General features: G+C 49.7%; 2 protein-coding genes across 3 annotated transcripts in view; both read right to left on the reverse strand.

Annotated features, from left to right (window-relative positions):
• Nucleotides 1-20: 20 nt before the first annotated feature.
• On the reverse strand, nucleotides 21-3,046 carry Rabac1 (Rab acceptor 1). Its single transcript, XM_031385709.1, has 5 exons — nucleotides 2,800-3,046; nucleotides 2,342-2,554; nucleotides 1,981-2,078; nucleotides 343-444; nucleotides 21-265 (listed from the first exon to the last, which is right to left on the reverse strand). The coding sequence occupies exons 1-5, from the start codon at nucleotides 2,853-2,855 to the stop codon at nucleotides 177-179; spliced, it is 558 nt and encodes a 185-aa protein (XP_031241569.1). The 5' UTR covers nucleotides 2,856-3,046; the 3' UTR covers nucleotides 21-176.
• A 5,264-nt stretch (nucleotides 3,047-8,310) lies between these two features.
• Nucleotides 8,311-26,109, reverse strand: part of Atp1a3 (ATPase Na+/K+ transporting subunit alpha 3) — a 28,794-nt gene continuing 10,995 nt past the window's right edge. For both annotated transcript variants that reach the window (XM_031385711.1, XM_031385710.1), the window contains exons 9-23: nucleotides 25,537-25,735; nucleotides 25,351-25,460; nucleotides 25,131-25,265; nucleotides 20,988-21,180; nucleotides 20,507-20,682; nucleotides 20,288-20,424; nucleotides 18,672-18,822; nucleotides 18,156-18,324; nucleotides 11,862-12,016; nucleotides 11,640-11,763; nucleotides 10,662-10,807; nucleotides 10,179-10,309; nucleotides 9,453-9,554; nucleotides 9,069-9,160; nucleotides 8,311-8,717 (exon numbers count right to left, since the gene is read on the reverse strand). In XM_031385711.1, coding sequence (XP_031241571.1) covers nucleotides 8,689-8,717; nucleotides 9,069-9,160; nucleotides 9,453-9,554; nucleotides 10,179-10,309; nucleotides 10,662-10,807; nucleotides 11,640-11,763; nucleotides 11,862-12,016; nucleotides 18,156-18,324; nucleotides 18,672-18,822; nucleotides 20,288-20,424; nucleotides 20,507-20,682; nucleotides 20,988-21,180; nucleotides 25,131-25,265; nucleotides 25,351-25,460; nucleotides 25,537-25,735 — 2,049 coding nt within the window. In that variant the 3' untranslated portion in view covers nucleotides 8,311-8,688. The remainder of the gene's footprint in view (nucleotides 8,718-9,068; nucleotides 9,161-9,452; nucleotides 9,555-10,178; nucleotides 10,310-10,661; nucleotides 10,808-11,639; nucleotides 11,764-11,861; nucleotides 12,017-18,155; nucleotides 18,325-18,671; nucleotides 18,823-20,287; nucleotides 20,425-20,506; nucleotides 20,683-20,987; nucleotides 21,181-25,130; nucleotides 25,266-25,350; nucleotides 25,461-25,536; nucleotides 25,736-26,109) is intronic.

Consider the following 26,109-nt stretch of genomic DNA (forward strand, 5'->3'; position numbering starts at 1 on the left):
ACCAGGAAAGTATTGGCCTAATAGCAATTGTAACAGTTTTATTTCCAAAGCCTCTCCCTGGGTTTGAGGCCTCAGGTGGGAGGCTCGGAGCTGAGTGGCAAGGCCAGGGAGGACAAGAACAGACAGAGATGGGACGGCCAGCTGGCTGGAGAGGCTGGCAGGTCCTAAAGGACACTTTACACAGGTTCCATCTGCAGTTCCTCACCATCTGCAGGCTCCATCTGATGGAAGGCAGCGTGGGAGCCTATGAGTACCAGCGTGGCTCCTGTAGGGGGAGGGGTGCTTCAGGCCGTGTGCTCTCACCTGGCTCCCAGCCTCACCCTACACAGACCCTGTACTCACCCAGGACCCAGAAGACAGCAGAGCCAGCACCGGCCAGCCAGAAGAAGGGGAAAGAGACACCACCAGCCAGGGCGTACTGATGTGCTGGGCTCACCTCCCGGCCTGGGAACAGATGGTGTAAGGCAGCCATTCCCACCTGACTCTTTCCCACAGGTAACCAGAGCCACTTTCCACCCACCTAGTGTCACAGACTCTGGAACCTTCCATGTAATAATACAGACTCCTCACATCAGGGTCTCCCAGCCCTGGTCTTACCCTGCCTCCCCAAACCACACCGCCCCCATAGCAGCCTCCTCAGCCCCACCTCTGCTCTCTAGTTCTGCCTCCCACAGCATTCCCCAGGTCACTTCAGACTAGGGCCTGATGTTCCAGTCTGGTCACCAGGAGTCTCAGGCTGGTGGCTCCACAGCCAAATCTGACCTATGGATTTTTGTTCCCTTTTTTTCACTTTGTAAAGATACATTATTTTGAATTATGTGTGTGTCCTGTGTGGGCAAATGTGCACGAGAGTTCAGGTGCCCGAGGAGGTGGCCACGGGGCACCCACCTGACTTGGATGCTAGGAACCAAACCCGCACCCTTTGAAAGAACAGTATTCAACTGTAACTGCTGAGCCATCTCTCTAGACACTTATTTTGATTATTTTTTTAAAGATTCTGAGGTCTAGGCTTATTTTGAACTTGTAGCAACCCTCCTGCTTTAGCTCCAAGTGCTGGGATTAAAGGCACAGGCCAACTTCTAGTTTTAAGGATGTGTTCTTTGATGCGCTTCACAAGAATTTGGTTTGTGGGGGGCTGGAAATGGTGACCCAGCAGTTTTAACTTGTTCTTCCAGAGGGCCTGCATTATACATTTTTAAGGCTAGGGCATGGCGGCACACTCTTTTAATCCTAATATACATATATTCACATATATACATATATATTCATTAAATGTATATATATATATATACATATATGTGTATGTATACATATATGTATATATGTGTGTATGTGTGTATGTGTGTGTGTATGTGTGTGTGTGTATATATATATATATTCATTCCTGCCCCCACGCTCTCCTATGTCTGAAAGTGTGTATGTGCTAGTGGCCACTATCTGCAGAAGCCAAGTTCTGACCTACTTCAGGTATTCCTTTGCCACAGCCTAACTTTGTCTGGTATTTAAACTTGCTGGGCTATGAAAGACTTCTTTTCAGTCTCCTTGGAAACCCTTGGATTTCCCCCTCAGTGGGTCGTCCCTGACACCTTTCTTCCCAGTGGGCCTGGTGACAGTCTGGGGCCACCCGACTTACAGAGCTCAGGGCGAAAGCTTAGGTAAGAACACGGATCTAGGCCTGCATAAGGTTGCCACCTGGTGTCCAGTGTGGGTACCTGCAGTTGATGCTTTCCGTCCGGGTTTGGGAGGAATTGAATTAAGTCATTTACAAGAGACAGAGGTGCCAAGGGCTTTGGGGTCTCTCTGGGTTTGGGAAGTGGAGCTGGAGGGGAGCACCTGGTAGGTCTAATTCCTTCAAGGACCAGGTTAAGTGACTCTAGTGTACATCTCGGTGGGGGCCGACTTGAGTCCCAAATATTTGTAGGTTTGCATTCCGTGAGATCAGAAAGACCGGGGGAGCCATTTGGGCAGGGGATTTCTCACCAAAGAGCACAAGCTTAGACTGCAACGTGCGCAGATAGAGAATGTAACAGGCGCCAAAGAAGACAGCCAGAGCCACCAGCAGCATGGGGGATGTCACCCTGGAAGAGTGAGGGAGACAGGAGTTAGGTATCCGAGGCTGCGTCAGTCAGACCCGTCTAGCTTTGGACACAGACGGAGGTTACGTCCTTCTAGGTCAGCGAAGGTCGCGTCACATGTGGTCACACTGCACCCTGGTCAGGTGGATGCAGGAGTACAGACTGACCGGGTCCTGTGCTGACAAAGGGGCTAACTGGTCTGGGCGGGGCCTGGCAGCCGGGGGGCGGGGTCTGACTATCGAGGGCGGGGCCGGGGAGGCACTCACACGCAGTACAGGATGAGGCCCAGAAACACGAACACGTAGTTGCTTTGATAATACTCCACGTTGCGTACCAGGCGCTGGCAAAGCTCGCCCACGTTGCGGGGTCGCGAAAAGCGTTGTTGGTCCACGAAGGTGCCCCAGGGACGGATGGTCGCGCGGCGCCGCTCCAGCCACTCTCGGCCTACGCCAGAGGGAATGAGCTTGGGCAGCAGGGTCCTGAAGGGCGGGGCAGAGCAGCTGAAGGCAGGAATAGGGTAACGGACCCCAGATTCTAGCACACATGGTCCCAAGCGTGACCTTGAACCTCTTATTGGGGGGAAGGATCCCGAGAGGGAGCTAACACAACTGAGTCCCTCCCAGGGGGTGAGAGGCTGAGGAGATGTCTCTGAAGGGGAGAGCTCTATGCTCGAGGGCGGGGACTCCTGCATCTCGGATCTGGGGGTAACACCCTGCTTGCTCACGTGGCGCTCAGCCCTTCCACTTCGGCATCCTTCTGCTGGTCCTTCTGGGCCGCCATGTCTGCACTGCGGTGGATTGAAGGGCTGTAAACAGCCCCGAGCCCAGCAGCACCTAGGGAGGTGGCCCCACCCGAGCCCGGACTCTCTGAAAGTGGCGTCGCTGGGAGCTCTAGGGGGCGGTAGTTGGGCCTCCGAGCATGATGGGTGTTGTAGTCATCGTGGCGTCAAGAGGGAGGTTTGCCTCGCAAGACATCTTGGGAGATGTATGCTAAGAGCTTGTCGGGAGTCTGTAGGCATTGTGGGAATTGTAGTTTCAGGAGGCACAGCGTGCAATACAGCAGGTGGACTGTCAGGATCAAGGATTTTGTGGGAATTCGAATAGCAGAAACAAGCGTTCTGCATACTTCCGGGGACCGTGCAGAGCTGTCGTTTTGTCGGGAGAGAGCTTAATGAAACTTTGGGCGCAAACTCAGATATTTTGTTTCTGATTGCGTAAGTCTGGGAAGTAGTTAATTTACTTTTTCTTTTTTTTTTAAGTTCTTTTTTGTTTGTTTTTTGGTTTTTGGTTTTTCGAGACAGGGTTTCTCTGTAGCCCCGGCTGTCCTGGAACTCACTCTGTAGACCAGGCTGGCCTCGAACTCAGAAATCTGCCTCCCTCTGCCTCCCAAGTGCTGGGATTAAAGGCGTGTGCCACCACCGCCCGGCTTTTAAAATTTTCTTTCCTTTCTTTTCTTCTCTTCTCTTTTCTTTTCTTTTCTTTTCTTTTCTTTTTCCTGAGACAGGGTTTCTCTGTATACCCCTGGCTGTCCTGGAACGCACTCTGTAGACCAGGGTGGCTTTGAACTCAGAAATCTGCCTGCCTCTGCCTCCCAAGTGCTGGGATTAAAGGTGTACGCCACACTGCCGGTACTTTTTCTTTCCTTAAAAGAAAAGTATTTACTTTAGAAGTAGGGCTGGAGAGATGGCTTACTTATTTCTCTTTCAAAGGATGGTAGCTTGGTTTCCAGCACCCACACCCAGTGGTTCACAATTGCCTTGTAACTATAACTCTAGCCGATCAGACATACTCATGTGCACATACCCACACTCGGGTACACATAATTTAAAAATAAATGTTTTTCTTTAAAAAGAAAAGATTTACTTTTATATGTTTTTTTTTAAGATTTATTTATTATATGTAAGTACACAGTAGCTGACTTCAGATGCACCAGAAGAGGGTGTCAGATCTCATTATGGGTGGTTGTGAGCCACCATGTGGTTGCTGGGATTTGAACTCAGGACCTTCGGAAGAGCAGTCAGTGCTCTTACCCACTGAGCCATCTCACCAGCCTCTTTTATATGTTTTTTCATGTATGCCACCAGAAGAGGATTTTAGATCTCCTGGAACTGGTGTTACAGGCAATTATGAGCTGTCCAAAACATGGGTGCTGGGAACAGAACTCCTGAGTTTGGGGATTCCAGTATGGGCCACACAGGAGGAAATTGTTTGGGTTTCCCACTTGGGGTCCAACATTGCTTCAGAAGGTCAGTCAAGGACTGTAAATGTACAGTTAGCCTAAAGACTAATGAGGTTTAAAATAAGGGGAGAGGGTGCTGGAGAGATGGCTCAGCGGTTAAGAGCACTGACTGCTCTCCTGAAGGTCCTGAGTTCAAATCCCAGCAACCACATGGTGGCTCACAACCACCCATAATAAGATCTGATGCCCTCTTCTGGTGCATCTGAAGTCAGCTACTGTGTACTTACATATAATAAATAAATAAACCTTTAAAAATCCACAGGCAGTGGTGGCATACACCTTTAATCCCAGAACTTGGGAGGCAGAGGCAGGCGGATTTCTGAGTTCGAGGCCAGCTTGGTCTACAGAGTGAGTTCCAGGACAGCCAGGGCTATACAGACAAACCCTGTCTCAGGAAACAAACAAACAAACCAAAAAACAAAAAATGGGGCTGGTGAGATGACTCAGCGGGTAAGAGCACTGACTGCTCTTTGGAAGGTCATGAGTTCAAATCCCAGCAACCACGTGGTGGTTCACAACCATCCGTAATGAAATCTGACGCCCTCTTCTGGTGTGTCTGAAGACAGCTACAATGTACTCATTTATAATAATAAATAAATCTTTTTTAAAAAAAATCCAAAAAGACTAATGAGGGACACTGTAAGGTCAGAGTACTGGAAAAGACATAGAACTTTGGAAACCAGTTTGGCGGCAAAGGTCAGCTGGGTTTGGCTGTTGTTATATGAACCAATTCAGTTTCTTTAGAAGGACTAAGCAAAAGTCTTTCTATTTATTTTTTTAAAGATTTATTTATTTTATGTATATGTACCAGAAGAGAGCATCAATTCCAGTATAGATGGTTGTGAGCCACCATGTGGTTGCTGGGAGTTGAACTCAGGACCTCTGGAAGAGTAGTCAGTGCTCTTAACCCCTGAGCCATCTCTCCAGCACCCAAGTCTTTCTATTTCATGACCCTCAAGTCTCTGCTTCTCAAACTACAGCAAAGATGGAGAGCTTCCATGGTGGGAGGCAGAGCTTCGGGAGAAGGCAGTGGGATCCAGAAACTTTGTTAATTTAAGACAGTGAAACCCTGTCTTAAAAACAAACAGTGCTGGCAGCACTTGGGAGGCAGAGGCAGGCGGATTTCTGAGTTCGAGGCCAGCCTGGTTTAGAAAATTGAGTTCCAGGACAGCCAGGGCTACACAGAGAAACCCTGTCTCAAAAAAACCAAAAAAAGAAAAACCAACCCCCCCCCCAAAAAAAACTCAAAACAAACAAACAATAACAATAATGAAAGGATCAGAGATGTCTTGTCACCTTATTTATGCAGGGCTCAGATCAAACGCAGAGCTTCGGTAGGCAAGTAGTCTACACCAGAGCCACACCCCCAAGAATTTGATTATTTTAAAAGCTTTATATTATTTATCATGGTTTTGAGAGAGGGAGAGAGAGAGGGAGAGGGAGAGAACACACACACACACACACACACACACACACATGTGCAGAGGTGCAGAGTGTGGAGGTCAGAGGCCAGCCTCCAGGAGTTGGTGTTTTCCTACTGTGTGTTCTGGGGTCAGACTCAGGTTGCCAGGCTTGGTGACCAGTACTGTAACCTGAAAAAAGCCACCACACCAGCCTTTTTTGTTTTGATTTTGGTAGGGTTTTACTATGTAGTTCCAAGTTGGCCTCAGAACTCCTATCCTTCAGCCACCACCTCTGGGAAACTGGGATTAAAGGCATATGCACCACACACAGTATCAGTGATGGTTTGAATGTTTACGATTGGCCCAGAGAGTGGCACTAGGAGGTGTGGCCTTGTTGGAGGAAGTGTGTAGTGTGGGAGTGGTCAACAGGAGGTAATCTCTCATGGCTGCAGTCAGATCAAGATGCAGAACTCTCAGCTCCTTCTCTAGCACTGTGTCTGCCTGGATGCTGCCATGCTCCCTGCCGTGATGATAATGGACTGAACCTCTGAACCTGTAAGCCATCTCCAATTAAATGTTCTTTATAAGAGTTGCTTCAGTCATGGCGTCTCTTCACAGCAGGGGAGACCCTAAGACAATCAGCTTGGCTCTGATGTGTTGGCATGTGACACACTTACTCATAGGAGCTCACAGCATCCTTGCCACCGCCTAGATCCCTGCGCTGGGAGGCTGACAGTCCTGGTGCCCTCCTTCAACTGGCATGCTGGGTGGCTCAATTCCAGGGAAGAAGTTTTAACTGTCCAATCGGAATGGTTAAATTAAAGGGGTTGCTGCTGCCACCTAGTGGCGGTGAAGTGGAAAAGGTGGGGCTTTTCCTCCACGGTTGGATACAAAATGCCCAATGTAAGCTTTGTAATTAGATTCTGGGTTTCTGTTAAAATTAAACAGCCTAAGAAGTACGAGTGGTGGTATATTCCTGTAAACCTAACAGTTGGGAAGCAGAGGTATGAGGATCACTGTAAATATGAGGCCAGCCTGGTCTACATTGCAAGACCCTATTTTAAAAAATTAAATAATAAAAAAAAAAAAAATTAAACCCTAAAAATCATGCCATTGGGATGGCGGTGCAGTCCTTTAATCCCAGCACTTGGGAGGCAGAGGCAGGCAGATCTCTGAGTTCAAGGACATCCTGGTCTACATAGTGAGTTCCAAGACAGTCCCGGCTACACAGAGAAAAACCTATCTTTAAAAACAACCAAACCAAAACAAAACAAAACACTGAGGGCCAGATGGTGGTGGTACACTCCTTTAATCCCAGTGGAGGAGGCAGAGGCGGTGAGATCTCTCTTAATTTAAGGACAGCAGGTGTTACACAAAGAAACCCTGTTTCAAAAATTCAAAAAGCAAACAAACAGCCAGGCGGTGGTGGCGCATCCCTTTAATCTCAGCACTTGGGAGGCAGAGGCAGGCAGATTTCTGAGTTCCAGGCCAGCCTGATCTACAGAGTGAGTTCCAGGACAGCCAGGGCTACACAGAGAAACCCTGTCTCGAAAAACCAAAAAACAAACAAACAAACAAAACAACATCCCAAAGCAAAAAACTCCAGACCTCCCTAGATAGAGCCCCTGTCCAGAATTCCCCTGTGAGGGCCTGGGGGTGTGGCTCAGTGGTAGAGCCCCTGCCTAGACTTTACCTGCTTCACCTCTCCAGTTTTGATATTACAGGTGCACACTGGAACACACACTTTAATTTTTTTCTTTTAAATTGTAAAAAATTTGTTTTGAGACATGGTCTCACTGTGAGGCCGTATAGCTGGCCTAAAACCTGTTAGGAATACCAGGCTGGCGGCAAACTCATAGATTCACCCATCTGCCAGAATGAAAGGAGTGGGCCTTTAACCATCCCTGGCTTAACTTTATTTTATGTATATTTTGTTTGCATGTATTTCTGTGCCCTGCTTGCATGCCTGCTGCCTGCAGCAGCCAGGAAAGGGCACTAGCTCCCCTGGAACTGGAGCTGCAGATTATTGTGAGCCACCATGTGGGTGCTGAGAACTGAACCTGGGTCCTGGGCAAGAGCACTGAGCCGTTTCTCTGTTCCCAACATTTCTTGTTCTTTTCATGCTCTTGATGGTGTGAAGGCATGAGGGTTGACCCCAGTGACAGAGATGAGTACAGTGACTCAGAGCACGGGCCGGTCTCAGTGCAGAGCCCAGATTTGTCACCTTCTCCGTAGCTCTGGCCATCAATGAGTTACTTCCCTCCCTGCCCCTCACACTGATGAGTGTTAAGACTGCTTAGGAGGGCTTCAGTTCTCAACACTACCATCAGGCTGTGACCTCCCTCAGGGCCTCTTCCTATGAGACAGGACAGTTCTACCATCCAGTCCCTGCCTCCTTTTTCCCTGTCCATAATCCAACTGTGCTGAGAAGTCTAACTTCTTAGAGCCCCAAACCCATGACTCTGTACCTCCCAAGATTTTGTGGCACTGCAAGTAGCTAAACTGGGCTCATATAAGTCACCCAACACTGGGCATTGGCAGAGAGCACCCCATCCACCCACAACTCTGGCTGGCAAGCACAACACGTACACATCTTTTCTCTCCCCACTGATATATTTGATAATTGTTCAGAATTAGAACCGGAGATGGCATCAGCCAGGAGATGGGGCCCAGGGGAGTAAAAAAGAGCCCAGGGAGGAAATGGGGGGCAGGGTTGCAAGGGAGAAAGGGGGAGAGACACAGAAAAGGGAGGGAGAAGAGAGGCAGGGGCTGTGGGGGGAGAGAAGCCAGCCAGATGGAGAAGTGAGGGAAAGTGGGAGGTAACCAAGGTGTGGGAGAGGAGCCTGGGCCACAAGGAGAGAGGGGGGCCATGGGGAGAGAAGGCCCCTCCCCCCAGAGTACAAAATGGGGGGACCAGAGAGGACTGTCCTGGGCTGGGGGCAGGGAAGACACGGGTGACGTGGTGGCTGAGGTCAATAGTAGGTTTCTTTCTCCACCCAACCTGGAATGACAGAAGAGAGTCAAAGTGAGAGAGGAAGGCAAACAGGAGAGCCACATGAGCAAGGGGCAGGAACACAGAAAGAAACATTAACACAAACACAAGGTGTGGTGGCAGGCCTGTCATCCCAGCACTGAGAAACTCAGGGCAAAAGGGGCATGAGTTCAAGGGCAGCCAGAGCTGCATAAGGAGAACCTATTCTCAGATGCACAGCTGCACTTGGAAAGAGAGTGATAGGCAAGGGGGGGAGAGAGGAAAGAGAAAGAAAGAACACTGAGAGGCACAGGGAGAAGGAGCCGCCTGCCCTCTGCTTCCCCTCCCAGCCTTTTACAACCCTGGCCATGTGGCCCTCACCCCCAGGGTTCCTGCGCAGGATGAGTTTGCGAATCTCATCATAGACGAAGATGAGGAAACTGTAGGGGAAGGCACAGAACCACCAGCTGGGCCTGCAGAGATGAAAGAGGAGAGGGGACATGAGGGATAAATATTGACTGTGTGTAGGTAGACCAGATGGCCAGCTTCTCAGGATCTTAGATGCCCTGGATCCTGAATAGGGCTGGGGTCTGCAGTGTCCCTCTGTGAGGATGGTCGGGAGACTTGGTAGCATCAGCCCAGGGGTGGCAACAGAGAACAGGACATCCAGAGAAACATCAGGGTGAGTGGGCTAAAGATTTAAGGCTGAGGTGGAGGCTGCAGAGAGTATGGGAGTGTGGAGTTCCTGGTGGACCGGGCACTCACTTGAGAGGGTACATGCGAAGGGCCACATCCATGCCTGGGCAGTAGGACAGGAAGGCAGCAAGGGCCGTCTCCTCAAACAAGCCGAAGATCAAGATCTTATTCCTGGAGACACAGGTGAGGGAGAGGCTAGACCTGGAGCGCCCCCACACCTTGCTCCCCCGACCCACAAAGACAGAGGCAGATAGACACCCAGACAGGAATGCACACAGATGGACCAAGACACTGAATCACCAGTCGACAATGATGCACATACAGGGGAAAGGAACAGAGGCAGTGGGATCCAGGAGAAGCAGATGGGAGAGCTGAGAGACTCCAAAAATGAGGGGTAAAGATTGGTGACAAAGAAAAATAGCCAGGCATGCTGGTTCTTGGGAGGTGAGGCAGGAAGATTGTCATGAGTTTGAGGTTAACCTGGGCTAAGTATCCAGAGGCTGTCTCAAGCAGAATAAATAAAAAGGGGAGAAAGAAAGAAAAGGAAGAGAAGGAGGAAGAAGGGGGCAAAGGGGAGAGGGACAGAGAAGCAGGGGCAGGTTCATGGAAGCAATGGGAAAACAAGGGAAATCTGGGGTCCCAGGGCACCCCACCATGAACAGACCAGCTTAGAACCTAAAACAAGGGACCCTCAGGAGGAAATCAGTTTAGAGGGAAAACAGAAAGTGAAGTGATGGAGAGGAGAGATTCAGGCAACCCCCAGGTCCAGGAAAGGGTATAGCTGCAGGCCCTCACTTCATGCCCTGCTGGAAGACGGAGTTCCTCCTGGTCTTGCAGATGATCAGGTCAGCCCACTGGACCACTACTATGCTCACGAAGAAGGCCGTGTGGCATGTGAACTCTACCACCTTCCTCTGCTCATAAGTCTACAGAGAAAAAAAAAAACAATACGAGGGCGGGGTTGCATCCTGGGACCACACCCCAGGCTCCTTCTCTGCCCTGCCCCCTGTGCTGGGTTCCCAGGACCTCAGATGTACCCTCTTTCTTAGATTCGTGGCCTCTTGGGACCACTGAAAGTGACAGGTGTTTCAAGAACAAATAATTAGACAGCCTTGATCATTGCCCTGTGGGTGTCTCCAAGGATAAGCAGCAGCCAGGCTTTATCCTGGACAGGCTTACAGAGGAAGCCCTGAGCTGGGCTTTGTGGTGAGAGTGGTTAGCATGGGACTGGAGGTAGATGTTGGTCTGCTCCTGAGGTTCAACGCCAGCCCCACTTACCCACTGCTGCCCATAACTGTCTTCCAGGTCGTTGACAGTGCGATCATCCCAGTTGAGCCGGATGCCCACCAGGTTACCAGGCAAGAAGCCATTTTCTGCCAGGATGACAAAGTAGGAGAAGAAACCACCGAGGGCCTGGATCATCCCTGGGGAAAAGAAGCCGAGGGGAGGGTGAGGCTGGAGCTGGGCAGCATGCTCCATGCTTCCCCAACGCCAGCTGAGACCATCACAGTAGCCTGTGGACTGCTGGGTTATGTTGCCTAAGCCACCTCATCTCCAGCCCCTGGTGGTCCTGAGATGGCCATCCGGTCCCCTTGGGGAGGAGGCTACCCATATGGATGATACTCAGGCCCACTGCTACCTGACTCAGGCTTCCCAAACACTGTAAATATCCCGGAGGAGCCAGGCTTAATACCACAGGCCTGTGATCCCAGCAATTCAGGAGACTGGAACATGTGGATGGAAAGCTCAGGGCCTGGCTGAGTTACATAATGAATTCAAGGCCAGTCTGGCCAATTTAGTGAGACCACCTCTCAAAACAAAAGGTAAGAGATCTGGGGATGTACTGTGGCAGAGTGCTTGCCTAGCATGCAATGAAACACCGGGTTTAATCCACGGGTAGTAATAAACTAGGTATTGTAGCACATGCCTGTAATTCTAGCACTTGGGAAATGGAGGCAGGAGGATCACAAGTTCAGGGCTTTTGTGTCTCCATAGTGAATTGGAAGCCAGTGAATTGGTTGTTTGAGATACTTAACAACAGCGAGGCACCCCGAGAGGAGTCTAGACTCTGGTTGCTTCAGCCTCATGGGCTCTGCTTTCTTAGACACACTCTCTAGGGCTCTGCCTATGCCCCTCCTCCCCCCTGAAGTAGAGGAAGGGGACGTAGGTCTCTTGTCTCATGCTTTGAGTCCTCAGACCAGGTACATGTCCACTCTGCTGGACTGGCCCTTGGTTCTGAGCCCTGGTGGTCCTCACCAATCTGCCCGTAGGCCATGCTGATGAGCCTTTCGTTGACCAGTTTGTCTGTGCGTGGGTTCCTGGGCTGCCTCTTCATGATGTCACTCTCAGCAGCCTCGTAGGCCAGGGAGATTGCAGGGACCTGGATGGGAGAGAGGCAGGCTATGTGAATGGAGAGAGAGAGAGGGCGCAACCATGTGGGGGTGGCCCTCCTCAACCCTAAGCAGCAGCCAGGCTTACCATGTCGGTACCCAGGTCAATGCAGAGGATGGTGATGGTGCCGAGGGGCAGTGGGATGTTGGCCATGATGAAGAGCAGGAAGGGTGTGATCTCAGGGATGTTGCTGGTCAGAGTGTAGGCGATGGATTTCTTCAGGTTGTCAAAAATCAGGCGGCCTGTAGGGGGAGGAGCAGGAGGAACAGGCTTAGAACTTGGGGTCTGATGGAGCCCCATCTCCTTTCCTGTCTAGTACTTGCTCTAGATAGATAGATAGATAGATAGATAGATAGATAGATAGATAGATAGATAGGTAGGTAGGTAGGTAGGTAGGTAGGTAGATAGATAGATAGATAGATAGATAGATAGATAGATAGATAGATAGATACAAGAGATTGAACCTAGGCTTCCTAGGCTTCCTACATGCCAGACAAGGCTCTACCACTGAGCCACACCCCCAACCCCTCACTGGGGGATTCTAGGCAGAAGCTCTACCACTGAGCCACGCCCCCAGCCCCTCACTGAGACCATAATAGGGGGTCTATCAATGAGAACCCCTACCCACACCCAGACCTTTGCATGCTATCTAATTCACCCTCATCCACTTTCATTTACATCTATAACTGTGACCACAGCAGCACCCTATGGGTAATCTGTTTAGTAGCTTCTCTCAAGGTTAAACATCCTTTTTTTTTTTTTTAAAGATTTATTTATTATTATAAATAAGATTTCATTATGGGCGGTTGTGAGCCACCATGTGGTTGCTGGGATTTGAACTCAGGACATTTGGAAAGAGCAGTCAGTGCTCTTACCCGCTGAGCCATCTCACCAGCCCAAGGTTAAACATCCTTAACCCTTCTTCCAACCTTATACCCAATATATAAACATCATTTCAATGCTTATGTTCACAAAGCCAAGTTCACAAAGGTTTACCATAGCAGTATTCATAAAAGCCTCAAACCACAGTCAACCTGAAAGTTCATGCCAGGGAAGCAGATGCTAAACTGTGGAGCATTACAGGAAGGAAAAGAGAGGAACCACGAACACATGAACCCACAGGTGAATCTGAGGTTTTACACTGAGTGATAAAGGTCAGACACAGGGCTGGGGCTGTAGCTCAGTTGGTAGAACATTTGCTGAGCATGCGGGAGACCCTGGGTTTGACCCCTAGCACCACAAAGCAAACAAACAAACTAGGTGTGGATATTGAGTCTGGTGGCACAGGCCTTTAATTCCAGGGCTATCTAAGACCTGTCTCAAATTAATATTAAAACAAACAAACAAGAAAAAATTCTCCCACTTAAACAGAAGACAACAAGCAAGACCATGGGCCTGCTGTGCAGTGGTCAGGCCAGAAGGGATTTTAATGGAGCTGGGTGTCTGTCTCTGTCTGTCTGTCCTTTTCTCTTACTTATTTCTACTGTGTTGTGACTCAAACTCAGGACTTTATATATCCCAGGCAAGCCCTCTATCAATGTTATTTCTATTGGTTAGAATCTGGAGAGTGTATGGGTGCCCCTATATGCAGAAGTCTATCAAATTAACTTATGATGCACACACTTGATCACAAACACGCAATCAGTATGGGGTACACCAGGTCAGAACCTAAGAGTTAGCATAGCCATCGGCCCACTGCCTTCCCTATGCGTCAGGCCGCAGGGAAATCATTAAAAAAGAAATCACCCACTTTTATTTTTTTATAACCCACTTTAAAAAATGTCAGGTGCAGTAGTGCATGCGAGACTGGAGAAATAGGAGTTCAAGGTCATCCTCGGCTACATAGTGAGGCCGAAGTCAGCCTGGGCTACATGAAATACTGTCTCAAAAAAAAAAAAAGGCAATAGACTAAAATAGGCATTTCTCAGAAGAGAATACACAAATAGGCCAGGCATAGCAGTCCATGCCTGTGATTCTAGCACTCAGGAGGCAAAGGCAGAAAGGCCGGAGCAACTCTGAGACCAGACTGGTCTAGATAGCAGGTTCCAGGCCAGCCAGGACTACACAGGCAGCCTGTTTGAATCAGTGCCGGGTGTGGTGGTGCATGCCTCTAATCAGGGCACCTGGGAGAGAGGCAGCTGGATCTCCAAGTATCCCAGGCTATTCAGAGTGACGTCTGCTTCAAAAGGCAGAAGAAAGAATATAACAAACAAAAGCCTGGGGGGGTGAGGGTGGGGGTGGCACACATCGGTCAATCCCAGCACTTGGGAGGCAGAGGCAGATGGATCTCTAAATTCTGGGACAGCCTGGTCTACACAGAACAGCCAGGGCTACACAGAGGAACTCTGTCTCAAGGAACCAAAACCAAACAAACAGAAAACAAAGAAGATACACTGTACTCTATATATCAGGGATATATTGTACCACTAGCTGCCGGGACACAAAGGAAACTGACCTGCAGTGAGACATTACCTTCCCCCAGAGAGGGTAGCTACCATCACTGACCTGCAGTGAGACACTACCTTACCCCAGAGAGGGTAGCTACCATCAAAATAACAAAAGACAGGTGCTGGAGGGGAGGCAAGGAAAAGGGAACCATGTCCACTGTAGGTTGGGACATATATTAGGTGTGGCTTTGGTGGTAGGCTGGAGGGCATAGCTGCCTTCCACAATGTAAATTAGTACAACTATCATGGGAAATGGCATACAGGATTTCTTTTTTTTAAAAATTAATGCCAGGCAGTGGTGGCACACGCCTTTAATCCCAGCACTTGGGAGGCAGAGGCAGGCAGATTTCTGAGTTCAAGGCCAGCCTGGTCTACAGAGTGAGTTCCAGGGCAGCCAGGGCTACACAGAGAAACCCTGTCTCGAAAAACCAAAAAAAAAAAAAAAAAAAAAAAAAAAAAAAGAAATGCTAACTGGGGCTGGGAAGATGGCTCAGCGGGTAAGAGCACTGACTGCTCTTCCGAAGGTCCTGAGTCCCGATCCCAGCAACCACATGGTGGCTCACAACCACCCGTAATGAGATCGGATGCCCTCTTCTGGTGTGTCTGAAGACAGCTACAGTGAATTACGCAGGAGCCAGTGGAGCCGAAGCGAGCGGGGAGCGGGGGCCGGCAGAGGTCCTGAGTTCAATTCCCAGCAGCCACACACATGATGGCTCACAGTCATCTGTACAGCTACAGTGTATTCATACACATTAAATAAATAAATAAATAAATAAATCTTTAAAAAAGAAATGCTAACTGGGGAGACAGATATGCTTAAGCCTGTTTAACAAGTAACCAACACACACAAATATCAAAATATCACATAGCAACCCATTAGGAGCTATAATTTTTTGTAGTCTCATGTAGTCCAGATTGGATTTGAACTTCTGAGCTCCCTACTTTACCTCCTAAGTTCTAGGATTACAGGCATATGCCACCAAGCAGCTAGAGTTCCGTTTGCTTTGTTTGAAGACAGGGTCTTACTATGGACCCTGGCTGTCCTGGAACTCACTATGTAGACCAGACTAGTCTTGAACTCAGAGATCCACTTGTTTCCGCCTCCCAAGTGCTGGGATTAAAGGCGTGCGTCTCTCTGCAGCCTGGCTCGATGCTTTTTAAATTTGCATGTATATGAATTTGTATGGGGGTGAGTGGGTGAGTTGCTCTGCAAGGGAGGGAAGTGCCTGTGGAGGCCAGAAGAGGGCACTGTGAAGCCCTGGAGCTAGCATTAATGACACTAGTGTGCGGCCTGGGGTGAATGCTGCGAACCAAACTTGAGTCCTCTTAACTGTTGATTCTTGACTGCTGAGCCATCCTGTGGAGATCCCATTTTTTCTGAGGTGGGATCTTGCTGAGTAGTGCCAGCTGGTCTGGAACTAAATCTTTTTTGTCTAAGCCTCCCAAGTGCTGAGATTAGCCATGTACATCAGCACACCTGGTTCATATGTACACTATTTATGTTTTTATGTATCTGTTAAAACAAATCCAGCCAGTTGTTGTGGCTACACCGTTGCTATAAGTTCAAGACCAATCTCGGCTACATAATGAATGAATTGCAGGCCAGCTTGGGCTACAAACGGAGACCCTGTCAAAACAACGAAACACAGGTTTTGGTACAGTGGTCATTGTATCAAAGACCTCTGGCCTCATGGTGTCCTCATGCAACAATCATTTTCCTACCATGTAGTTATTTGTTTCTCATTCTAAAATGTTCCTAAGTAAAAAGAAGAATTAAGGATGCTTTAAGGTACACCCGCATGTGGTACTACGGAGAGAAGAAACTGGCTCACTTGGAGCTGGATAACAATGACAGGAGCCGGGCGGTGGTGGCACACGCCTTTAATCCCAGCACTTGGGAGGCAGAGGCAGGTGGATCTCTGAGTTCGAGGCCAGCCTGGTCTACAGAGTGAGTTCCAGGACAGCCAAGGCTACACAGAGAAACCCTGTCTCAAAAAAACCAAACCAATGACAGGAGATGCCATTCACTGTATTTTCAGTATCTGGAATCCCCCCTTGGGGAAGATAAACGCCCCCACAGACACCACCCCCAGAGTCTTGCCCTTGTGGCTTGTCTCTCTGTCCCTCCCTCCCTCCTTCCCTCTCTCTTTTCCTCCCTCTCTTCTCTCTTTCTCCCTTTCCCTTTCCCCACTCTTCTCTCTCTCTCTCCCTCTCCCCCTGTCTCCTCCGCCCCCCCTTCCAGTGCTTTCTTGCTGCTGAGTCATGCCCCCAGCTCTTTGTAAGTTATCTGGAGATAGTTAAGTTTCAGTAAGTTGTATAGGTTTGTAAATCCTGCTCAGCCTCCAGAGTAGCTTGGGTTTCAGGCCTGCACCACTAAACCCGGTTCTGTGGGTTTCCTAGCACCTCCCCCAATTTATTTGGTACGTGTTTGTTGATCCTTTTGGATAACTTGTTTCCCAGTCTTGAGAGCAAGGACCAATCTACAGTGCACCCATCAGCCTGCATGATGCCAAAGGTGGAGGTCACCTAGCAGTGCCTGCTTTGTTTTGCTAGGCAGAGATGTCTAGGGGACAAGAGAGGTAGCTGTGCTTTTCTCAGGGGTATTGGAGGCAAGGGTTAATGGCATCTAGCCTGTCACAGTGGGCTCAGCTTTATTGACTATACTCTGGATTTTGTTTGTGGTAAGACAGGGTCTTACCATATAGCCCTGGCTAATCTGGAACTCACTTTGTATGTAGATGAGGCCAGCCTTAGACTCAAAGAAAACCTCCTGCCTCTGCCTCCAGAGTTCTAAAAGTGTGGAACTACCACATCTGGTTGACTATGCTTTTATTCTCCCCAAGACAGAGACTCACTACGTATTGCTGGTTGTCCTGAAACTCGCTCTGTAGGCCAGGCTGGCCTTGAACTCATAGAGATCCACCTGCCTCTGCCTCTTGAGTGCTGAGATTAAAGGCGTGTGCCACCACCGCTCAGCTATTTTTTTTTTTCTTTTTCTTTTTCTTTTTCTTTTTAGTGCTATGGATGAAACTCAAATCCTACACATGCTAGGCGACCCCTGTGAGTTATAGCTTCAGTTCATTATAGTACTGACCTCTCCCTCCCTCTCCCTCCTTCTTCACCCCCTCCCTCTCTCTTCCTTCTCGTGTGTGTGTGTGTGTGTGTGTGTGTGTGTGTGTGTGTGTGTGTGTGTGTATAACAGGGTCTCACTCATAGCCTAGACTGGCCTCGAACTCACAGCAATTCACTTGCCTCAGTCTCCTGAGCCCTGGGGTTATGAGCCATTACACACTCCCAGCAAATGTCATTCCCAGCAAGGAGTGACATTTCAGTTGGGGGCTAGACCCAGGGAGAAAAAATGATATGAGCATAAACAGTTACTCTTCCATAGTGAGATTATGGTGTCTCTAACTTTTTAGACATTTTCTGCAATTATCAATGTAATTATCGATAATTAGATAAAATAAAACATGAACCAGCCTCTTTCATGCCTACTCTAGACACTCCAGGAGGTGGGGCTGTTGTCAGTCAGCTCTGCAGTAGGACTTCCCTGCCACACCATCCCAGCCCCACACCAGGCTCCCATACCTCACCTGGTGGGAATTGACATTTATCTGCCTGTGACCTTCCCTCCAATCCTTTCAAGGTGAATGTCTCAATGTCTACTCTGGAATATAACTGAACCCCAGCCCATGTCAGGAGAGGGGGGCCTTCCAAACCTCCCAAGATCCTTTGGTTCACAGTGACTATACTTCCTGGACTTTGGGATGCTCCCAGATCTTCTCCAGCAGACTGCATGATGGTGATGCAGGAACACTGCAGCCAATCCTGCCCCGCGATCTCCATGCAGCCTTGGCCTGCTTCCCTCCCCTTCCTAAAGCTTCTAGCAGTGACTCAGTCTCCACACCCCACCCCAGCCCCCACGACCACTCACCTTCCTCCACACCAGTGACAATGGAAGCAAAGTTGTCATCCAGCAGAATCATGTCGGCAGCCTGCTTAGAGACATCCGAGCCAGCGATGCCCATGGCCACCCCGATGTCAGCCTTCTTCAGAGCAGGGGAGTCATTCACACCATCGCCAGTCACAGCCACAATTGCTCCCTGAAAGGAGGAAGGGTGAGGGTGAGAACCAACTCTTCAGACCCAGCTCCCCTCCCTCAGACCAGGGATCCAGGCCCAGGCTTCCTCCCTCAGACCAGGGATCCAGGCCCAGCCGACTCCCCTCAGATTCAGGATCCAGGCTCAACCCCACCTCCCTCAGACCAAGGATCCAGACTCAGCTCCATCTCCCTCAGACCCAGGATCCAGGCTCAGCCCTCCTCCCTCAGACCACATAACCCAGCTCAGCCCCTTCTCCCTCAGTCCCAGGGATTCAGGAACCAATCCTCCTCCCTCAGACCCAGGGGTCCAGACCTCTCTCTTATCCCTTACACCATGTGGGAGCTCACCTGTCTCTGACAGCCCTCCACAATGATGAGTTTCTGCTGAGGGGAGGTTCGGGCAAAGACGATCTCAGTGTGGTTCTGTAGGATTTCGTCAATCTGCTCGGAGGTGAAGTCCTTGAGGTCCGTGCCATGAATCACACAGGCTTTGGCATCCCTGAGAAGAACAGAAAGTGGCTAAGGCCGGAGTGAGGAGTCGGGGGGTATTTGATAGGCAGAAAGACAGACAAGACAGACCATGGACAAGGGAGACAGAGGAGAAGGTCTGATAGGGAGGGACATGATAAGGTTAGAGGGAGCCAAGCCTGAAGGGCCAGAAATAGGCACACAGATGTGTAGAGCAACAGGAAGAGAGACAGAGACAGGTACAAAGAAAAAAAAAAAAACAAAACACATATACAGATCTACAGGGGAGCAAAGCAAAGAAATATGGGACTTCCTTTAATCTTCTGAGAGCAAGTGTGTATAATTACCTATAATCTGAGCACTAGGCAGGGGGATGCATGCCTTTAATTCCAGCACTTGGGAAGTAGAGGCAAGCAGAGGTTTAAGTTCAAGGCCAGTCTGGTCTACATAACGGGTTCTAGGTCAGCCAGGGCTACACAGTGAGACCTTGTCTCAAAAGAAATACTTACATATAATTATTTGTAACCTGGCCCCCTCCTACATCATTTTGGGTGGTGCTGGGGATGGAACCCAGGGCCTTTTGTTATTAGACAAGCATTCACCTTTGAGTGACACTCCCAGCCCCTCACTGGGGGATTCTAGGCAGAGGCTCTACCACAGAGCCACGCCCCCAGCCCCTCACTGGGGGATTCTAGGCAGGGGCTCTACCACTGAGCCACGCCCCCAGCCCCTCACTGGGGGATTCTAGAAAAGCACTATCTTTGAACTACATTCCCAGTCCTTAATGTTTGGAAGCAGGATCTTGCTGTGTAGCTCAGGCTGGCCTCAAATTATTGATCCCCCTGTCTCCTCTTTTGAGTGCTGGGGTACAGGTGTATAGCACCATACCTGGTTTTACTTTATTTTGTATTTGTATTGCTTAGGGGGGTACTAAGGATGAAGCCTGGGGTCTTATGCATTTGTTCTCCACAACTAACCCTTCCTGAACTTTATCCTCACCCTTGTAGAATAGTTTTGTTTGTTTGTTTTATTTTGTTTGTTTGCATGTGTGTGTGTGTGTGTATGTGTGTGTGTGTGTTTGGTGTTGTTTTTGTTTTATTAAGAAAAAGGCTCACTGTGTCACTGTGGCTAGCTTGGAACTCACTTTGTAGACCAGGCTAGCCTCAAACTCAACTCGATCTGCCTGCCTTTGCCTCTATAGTGTTGGGACTGAATGTGTGAATCACTTCACCCAGTTCCTTGTAGAAGAGGAAGAAGCTGGGACTCAGAAAGAGTAACTGACTGACTTACAGTTACACAGCGGTGAGGAGCAACAAGGAGGGCAACTCGACCTCCCCCAGCCCTTGTGGCTGTTGTCCTTACTCTGGGAGAATGATGGATCCAGGCTTGAGCAGACAGAAGGGTCCCAGAGAGGAAGGGGGAAGTTGGAGGAGTAAAATCCACGTGGTGACCACCTTGATGGCCCTGCAGGACCTGGACGAGGTGTGTCTACTCACCTGGGGTTGACCTGGCTGACAGGGATATTGAGCCGGGCGGCAATGTCCTCGACAGTCTCGTTGCCCTCGGAGATGATGCCTACACCTTTGGCAATGGCCTTGGCAGTGATGGGGTGATCGCCGGTGACCATGATAACCTGTAAGCGTTGTGTTTTAGGGATGGCCAGGGCTTCTGCATACCCCCTGACATGACATCCACCCGGCTGCCCCAGGACCCACCTTGATGCCTGCACTGCGGCACTTGCCCACAGCATCAGGGACGGCTGCTCGGGGAGGGTCAATCATGGACATGAGACCCACGAAGCAAAGGTTGTCTGTGGTGAAGTTCACATCATCACAGTCAAAGGCAAAGCCCTTGGGGAACTGTTCCTCAGGCAGGTAGTAATGGCAGAAACCTGGTGATAGGCACACAGAAGGGTGTATGAAGGCGCCAGCCTCACGACCTCCATGGCTGCATCCCGCTGCTCTCAGCAATGGGATGGATTGCTGGGGTCTAGATTCCCTGCAGCCTCCCCACACAGCCAACCAGCATTTGTTTCTTGGCAAAGGCCTCATTCATCTGTTCGTTCGTTCATTCATTCATTCATTCATTCATTCATGTGTGCATGCACTCATTCATTTACTCATTCATTCATGGTGCATTCTGACCCCAACAGGCCCTTAAAGCTCAACCTGTTCCTGCCCCACCCATAATACACACCCAGCACACGCTCGCCCAGGCCACCAAGCTCGAGGTAGGCGTTCTGGAAGGCCTCCTTCATCTCCTCATCCAGAGGCTGCTCCTTGCCCTGCAGGAGGATGGTGGCACAGCGATCCAGAATGCGTTCGGGGGCGCCCTTCATCACTAGCAGGTACCGGTTGTCATTGGGGTCCTCAGTCTCATGGATGGATAGCTGTAACAAAGCAGGGTGCATGCTTAAGCCATGCAGGTACCCAGGGGCTGCCTGAAGTCAGCTAGGGAGAGCAGTGTCCCAGTGCCAGGATAGGACAGCTGGCCGAGAGCACTGTCCATATCTCTGTTAGGCCTCCCCCCCCACCCCCCGTTTCTCAAGTCTCCTAGACCTCTCTGCTCAGTTCTTTTCTACCTTTCCACCTCCGTCCGTCTCTACCACAGAGCTCCCAGCTGTCCTTGGATCACATATTTTCACCCTGTCTTGGCAAGAGTCGATATTCAGCTAAACTCAAATCTAATGCAGCTATCATTAACCCTCATTTAAATGTCTGTATCTACTTCCTGAAGATCAACCAGTCTGGGCCAATGTTCAAGAGCAGAACAATAGCCTAGCATCCCCCATGAGGGGCTGGGGGTGTGGCTCAGTGGTAGAGCCCCTGCCTAGAATCCCACATGAGGGGCTGGGGGCATGGCTCAGTGGGAGAGCCCCTGCCTAGAATCAATGAAGAATAGTTAGGGGTGTGGTTCAGAGACAACACACTTGCTAATATAAGGTCCTGGTTTCCCTCTCTAGATGCAACAAAAATTAAAACCTAAAAGAAAGCCGGGCAGTGGTGGTGCACGCCTTTAATCCCAGCACTTGGGAGGCAGAGGCAGTTGAATTTTTGAGTTCGAGGCCAGACTGGTCTACAGAGTGAGTTCTAGGACAGCCAGGGCCACACAGAGAAACCCTGTCTTGAAAAACCAAAAAAAAAAAAAAAAAAAAAAAAAAAAAAAAAGAGAGAGAGAGAGAGAATCCCTAAGTCAGTCAGCAAGAAATGCTGCAGCCACACTGATAGAGAGCTCAGCACACGCTCACCCATCCTGTTCCCAGAAAAGGTGGTATTCGCTCAACTGGTCATCTGCAGATGAACAGACGAACAAGATGTGACATCCACACAACGGAATGTATTCTTTTTTTCTCTCACAGTAGCTAGGCATGCTGGCTCACATCTGCAACCGCAGAACTTGTGAAGCTGAGGCAGAGAACCACTATGACTTTGAGTCTTGCCAGGGATATACAGGGAACTCCAGGCCAGACTGGGTTACAGTGTGAGATCTTGTCCCAAAAGATAGAAAAAAATAAAAAGAGAAAAAAGATGAAAAAGTCATGAGGAATGGCCAGGTGTGGTGGTGCATGCCTTTAAGCCCACTGCTCAGGAGGCATATGCAGGTGGATCTTTTGTAAGGTCGAGGCCAGCCTGGTCTGTATAGCAATTTCCTGGACAGCTAGGGCTACATAGAGAAACCCTGTCTCAGTGTTGGGGGTGGGGGGAGGAACTTAGGAGAAAGCTGGTGGTGACTCAGTGGTTAGGGGTGTTTCCTGTGTAAGTCTGAAGACCTGAGCTCGATCCCTGGAACTTCCATACAGGTAGGAGAGGATCAACTCCCTCCTCACACAACCCCCACCATAACATACACACAATAATAAAACTTTTAAAAAGAGAACAAGGCTCTGGTGGGTGTGTGGATGGATCCTGGAAAAAAAAATGATTTTTAAAAAGGCCAAATGTTACACAATTCCTCTCTCTCTCCCTCTTTCTCTCTCTCTCTCTCTCTCTCTCTCTCTCTCTCTCTCTCTCTCTCTCTCTCTCTCTCTCTCTCTCTCTCTGATGAACTGTCCAGAACAAGTGAATCCACAGAGACAGAAAGTAGAAAGTAGGTTAGTGTTTGCCTGCGGTTGGGGGCAGGGTGTGCAGGCGAAGGTAGAGGTGGTGGCTGAGAGCGTGCGGGGGGGGGGGGGGTTCTTTCTGAGGCGATAAATATGATCTAAAACTGACGGTGTAGGTGGCTAAAAGTCCGAGTACACTAGTGTAGGCGCTCTCAGTACGTGAGTTGTAGCTACGCAAATCTGTTTGATTGAAAGGATATGCATCGAGCCCCATCTGCCCTCCTCTGCTTCCTGTCATGGTTCTTGCTGCCTCGGAGTCATAGCTGAGTCTCCCCCCACGGTCCTCAGAGCCCCACGGCTCTGTATGCCTTGCACTGGTTCCCTCACCACATGGTTCAGGCAGGTTGTACTCCTGCCACAGGACCTTTGCACATGCCGCCCACTGTCTGAGCCCTCTTGTCTTTATACCCGCAGGGCTCCTCCCCTCGTCCTTTGATTGTTTGCCTCCTAGGACTAGTGGATCAGAAAGCAAGAGTCTCACTGTTAACCTCACCACCCCCTGAACCCCAGTACCTAAAACAAGAACAAAAGGCTCAAAAACATCTGGAAAATGTGTGAAAAAAATGCTACCCTTGGGCTGGAGAGATGGCTCAGTGGTTAAGAGCACTGACTGCTCTTCCAGAGGCCCTGAGTTCAAATCCCAGCAACCACGTGGTGGTTCACAACCATCCGTAATGAGATCTGATGCCCTCTTCTGGTGTGTTTGAAGACGGCTACAGTGTACTGTATATAATAAATAAATCTTTTTTTAAAAAATGCTACCCTTACACTTGAGATGGTGGCCAAGACACACTCTCTACTTTAGGGTGCTCTTTGCTCCTGTGTCTCCCATTCCAACCTCCCCTATTCCCCTCTATCATCATCCTCAATCTTACAGATGGGAACTTAAGCACCAGCTAATAAAAAATTAATGTCTTGCCCCAAAGCTCGTAAGGGTGTGGGACAGAGGTGGCTACATCCGGGAATTACAGAGAAACCGCAAGGTCCCTGCTGTCTGTCCCAATGCCACCGTAATTAACTATTTTCTCCAGACGTGACTGGTAGCCTTTACCCATGAAATAGGCAGGATGGTACACTGATGGCTAGGACTGTGCTAACGGTGGTCAGCCGCTAATGGCGCTAATGGTTGCTCACTGAAGGATGGGAAGGGGAGAGTCACTGGCCCCCACCCCCGCCCGCCCGTCCCCACAGCTGCCGGGAGCTAGAACTCCAGTAACACAGCACGCATGAGTCACCGCCCACCCTGGGTGATGCAGCTGTTTTTGAGTCACTCCACCGTCCTGTAAGTAACTTCGGCCCCTGTTCCTATAATTAACTCTAATCATCCCATTCTTTCCCCGGGCTGAACCAGGATGGATCATTTCCTTGGTCTGTTAGTGTCCTACCTATCTGAACTGCATAGCTGTTTACTTATTTTTCCTGTTTTGAGATAGGGTCTCGTATAGCCCAGGCTGGCCAGGAATTTGCTGGGGCCTGAGGTTAGCTCTGATGTAAGTACCTCCTCTTCTGGGCGGGGATTATAGCCTGTACCATCATATCTAACTTTGTCCTCCGTTTTAAGACAGGGTCTTATGTAGCCCAGGCTGGCCTCAAATTCACTATGTAGCTAAGGATAACCATGAACTCCTGATCCTCCTGCCTCTACCTTCCAAGTGCTGGGCTCACAGATGTGAGCTAACACATCCTGCTCTTACTATTTATTTCTTTTTCGAGACAGGGTTTCTCAGTCTGTACTTGAACTCATAGAGATGGGCCTGCTCTGTCTGCCAAGTGCTGGAGCCCAGCTAAACAGACTTTTCTTTTTTTTTCTTTTCTTTCTTTCTTTTTTTTTTAAAGATTTATTTATTATTATAGATAAGTACACTGTAGCTGTCTTCAGATGCACCAGAAGAGGGCATCAGATCTCATTACAGATGGTTGTGAGCCACCATGTGGTTACTGGGATTTGAACTCAGGACCTTTGCAAGAGCAGTCTGTGCTCTTACCCACTGAGCCATCTCACCAGCCCTCTTTTTTTTTTAAAGATTTATTTATTATTATAAATGAGTACACAGAAGAGGGTATCAGATTTCATTATGGGTAGTTGTGAGCCACCATGTGGTTGCTGGGATTTGAACTCATGACCTTCGTAAGAGCAGTCATTACCCGCTGAGCCATCTCACCAGCCCCCAAACAGACCTTTCTTTCTATCATCCTAAGAGAACTCCCCCAGCCCTCCCCCAGCCCAAGTTCCCTCGTACCTGGTATTTGTTGGTGGAGTTGAACGGAATCTCAGCCACTTTCTTGTTCCGTTCGCGCATCAGCTTTACGGAACCGGAGGACAGCTCAATGCACTTCAGCAGGGCAGACTCCGAGGCATCACCAGCCACGTCCCTCTGCGGCAGGAGAGAGCCGGGTCAGTCAGCAGTGCAGGGTGGGGAGGTGGGATGCAGGGTTGGGTGGACAGGCAGCTGCACCCACCTTGAGTACAGGGATGTTGTCCTGCCCACCCTTGAAGACAGCCCGGTTGCAGAGCCCGGCGATGTGGGACAGGGCCACCCAGGTGTGTGAGCTCTTGTCGAAAGAGGTCCCTGTAAGGAGTCACATGTGAGGCCAAGAGACCGCTGGGATGGGGTGCCCCAGGCCCCGCCCAGAGCCGCCACTGACCTGACTGATCCTCGGTGGTGTCGGCCTCGTGGATCTGGTTGTCAAACCACATGTGGGCGACGGTCATGCGGTTCTGGGTGAGGGTGCCGGTCTTGTCCGAGCAGATGGTGGATGTGGAGCCCAGAGTCTCCACGGCCTCCAAGTTCTTTACCAAACAGTTCTTGCGAGCCATGCGCTTGGCGGTCAGTGTCAGACACACCTGAAGGACGGGAAAGGGCAACTGCACAGATGTCCACAGCTCACCTGCCTGGCCTCAGCTCAGATCTCGGGGAGCACCCGGGACTGCGGAATGACTGACTGTTCAATAGCAATGTTGGGGCCGCGGGGAGTGAACGAACAATAGACAGACTCAGATATGGCCCCCAAACACACGGTAGAATGTCCTGTAGGCTCAGTGGTTAAGAGCACATGCTGTTCTTTCCGAGGACCGGAGTTTGATTCCCAACACCACACCAGGCAGTTCACGACTGCCTGTAACTCCAGCTCCCATGCCCCAAATAAGTAACAATCACCATTAAGAAAATAAAATGTTTTTTTTTTTTTAAAAAAAAGATTAGTGTCTTTAAAAAGTAA

Source organism: Mastomys coucha, unplaced genomic scaffold (genome assembly GCF_008632895.1).
Source record: "Mastomys coucha isolate ucsf_1 unplaced genomic scaffold, UCSF_Mcou_1 pScaffold21, whole genome shotgun sequence".
NCBI lineage: Eukaryota > Metazoa > Chordata > Mammalia > Rodentia > Muridae > Mastomys > Mastomys coucha.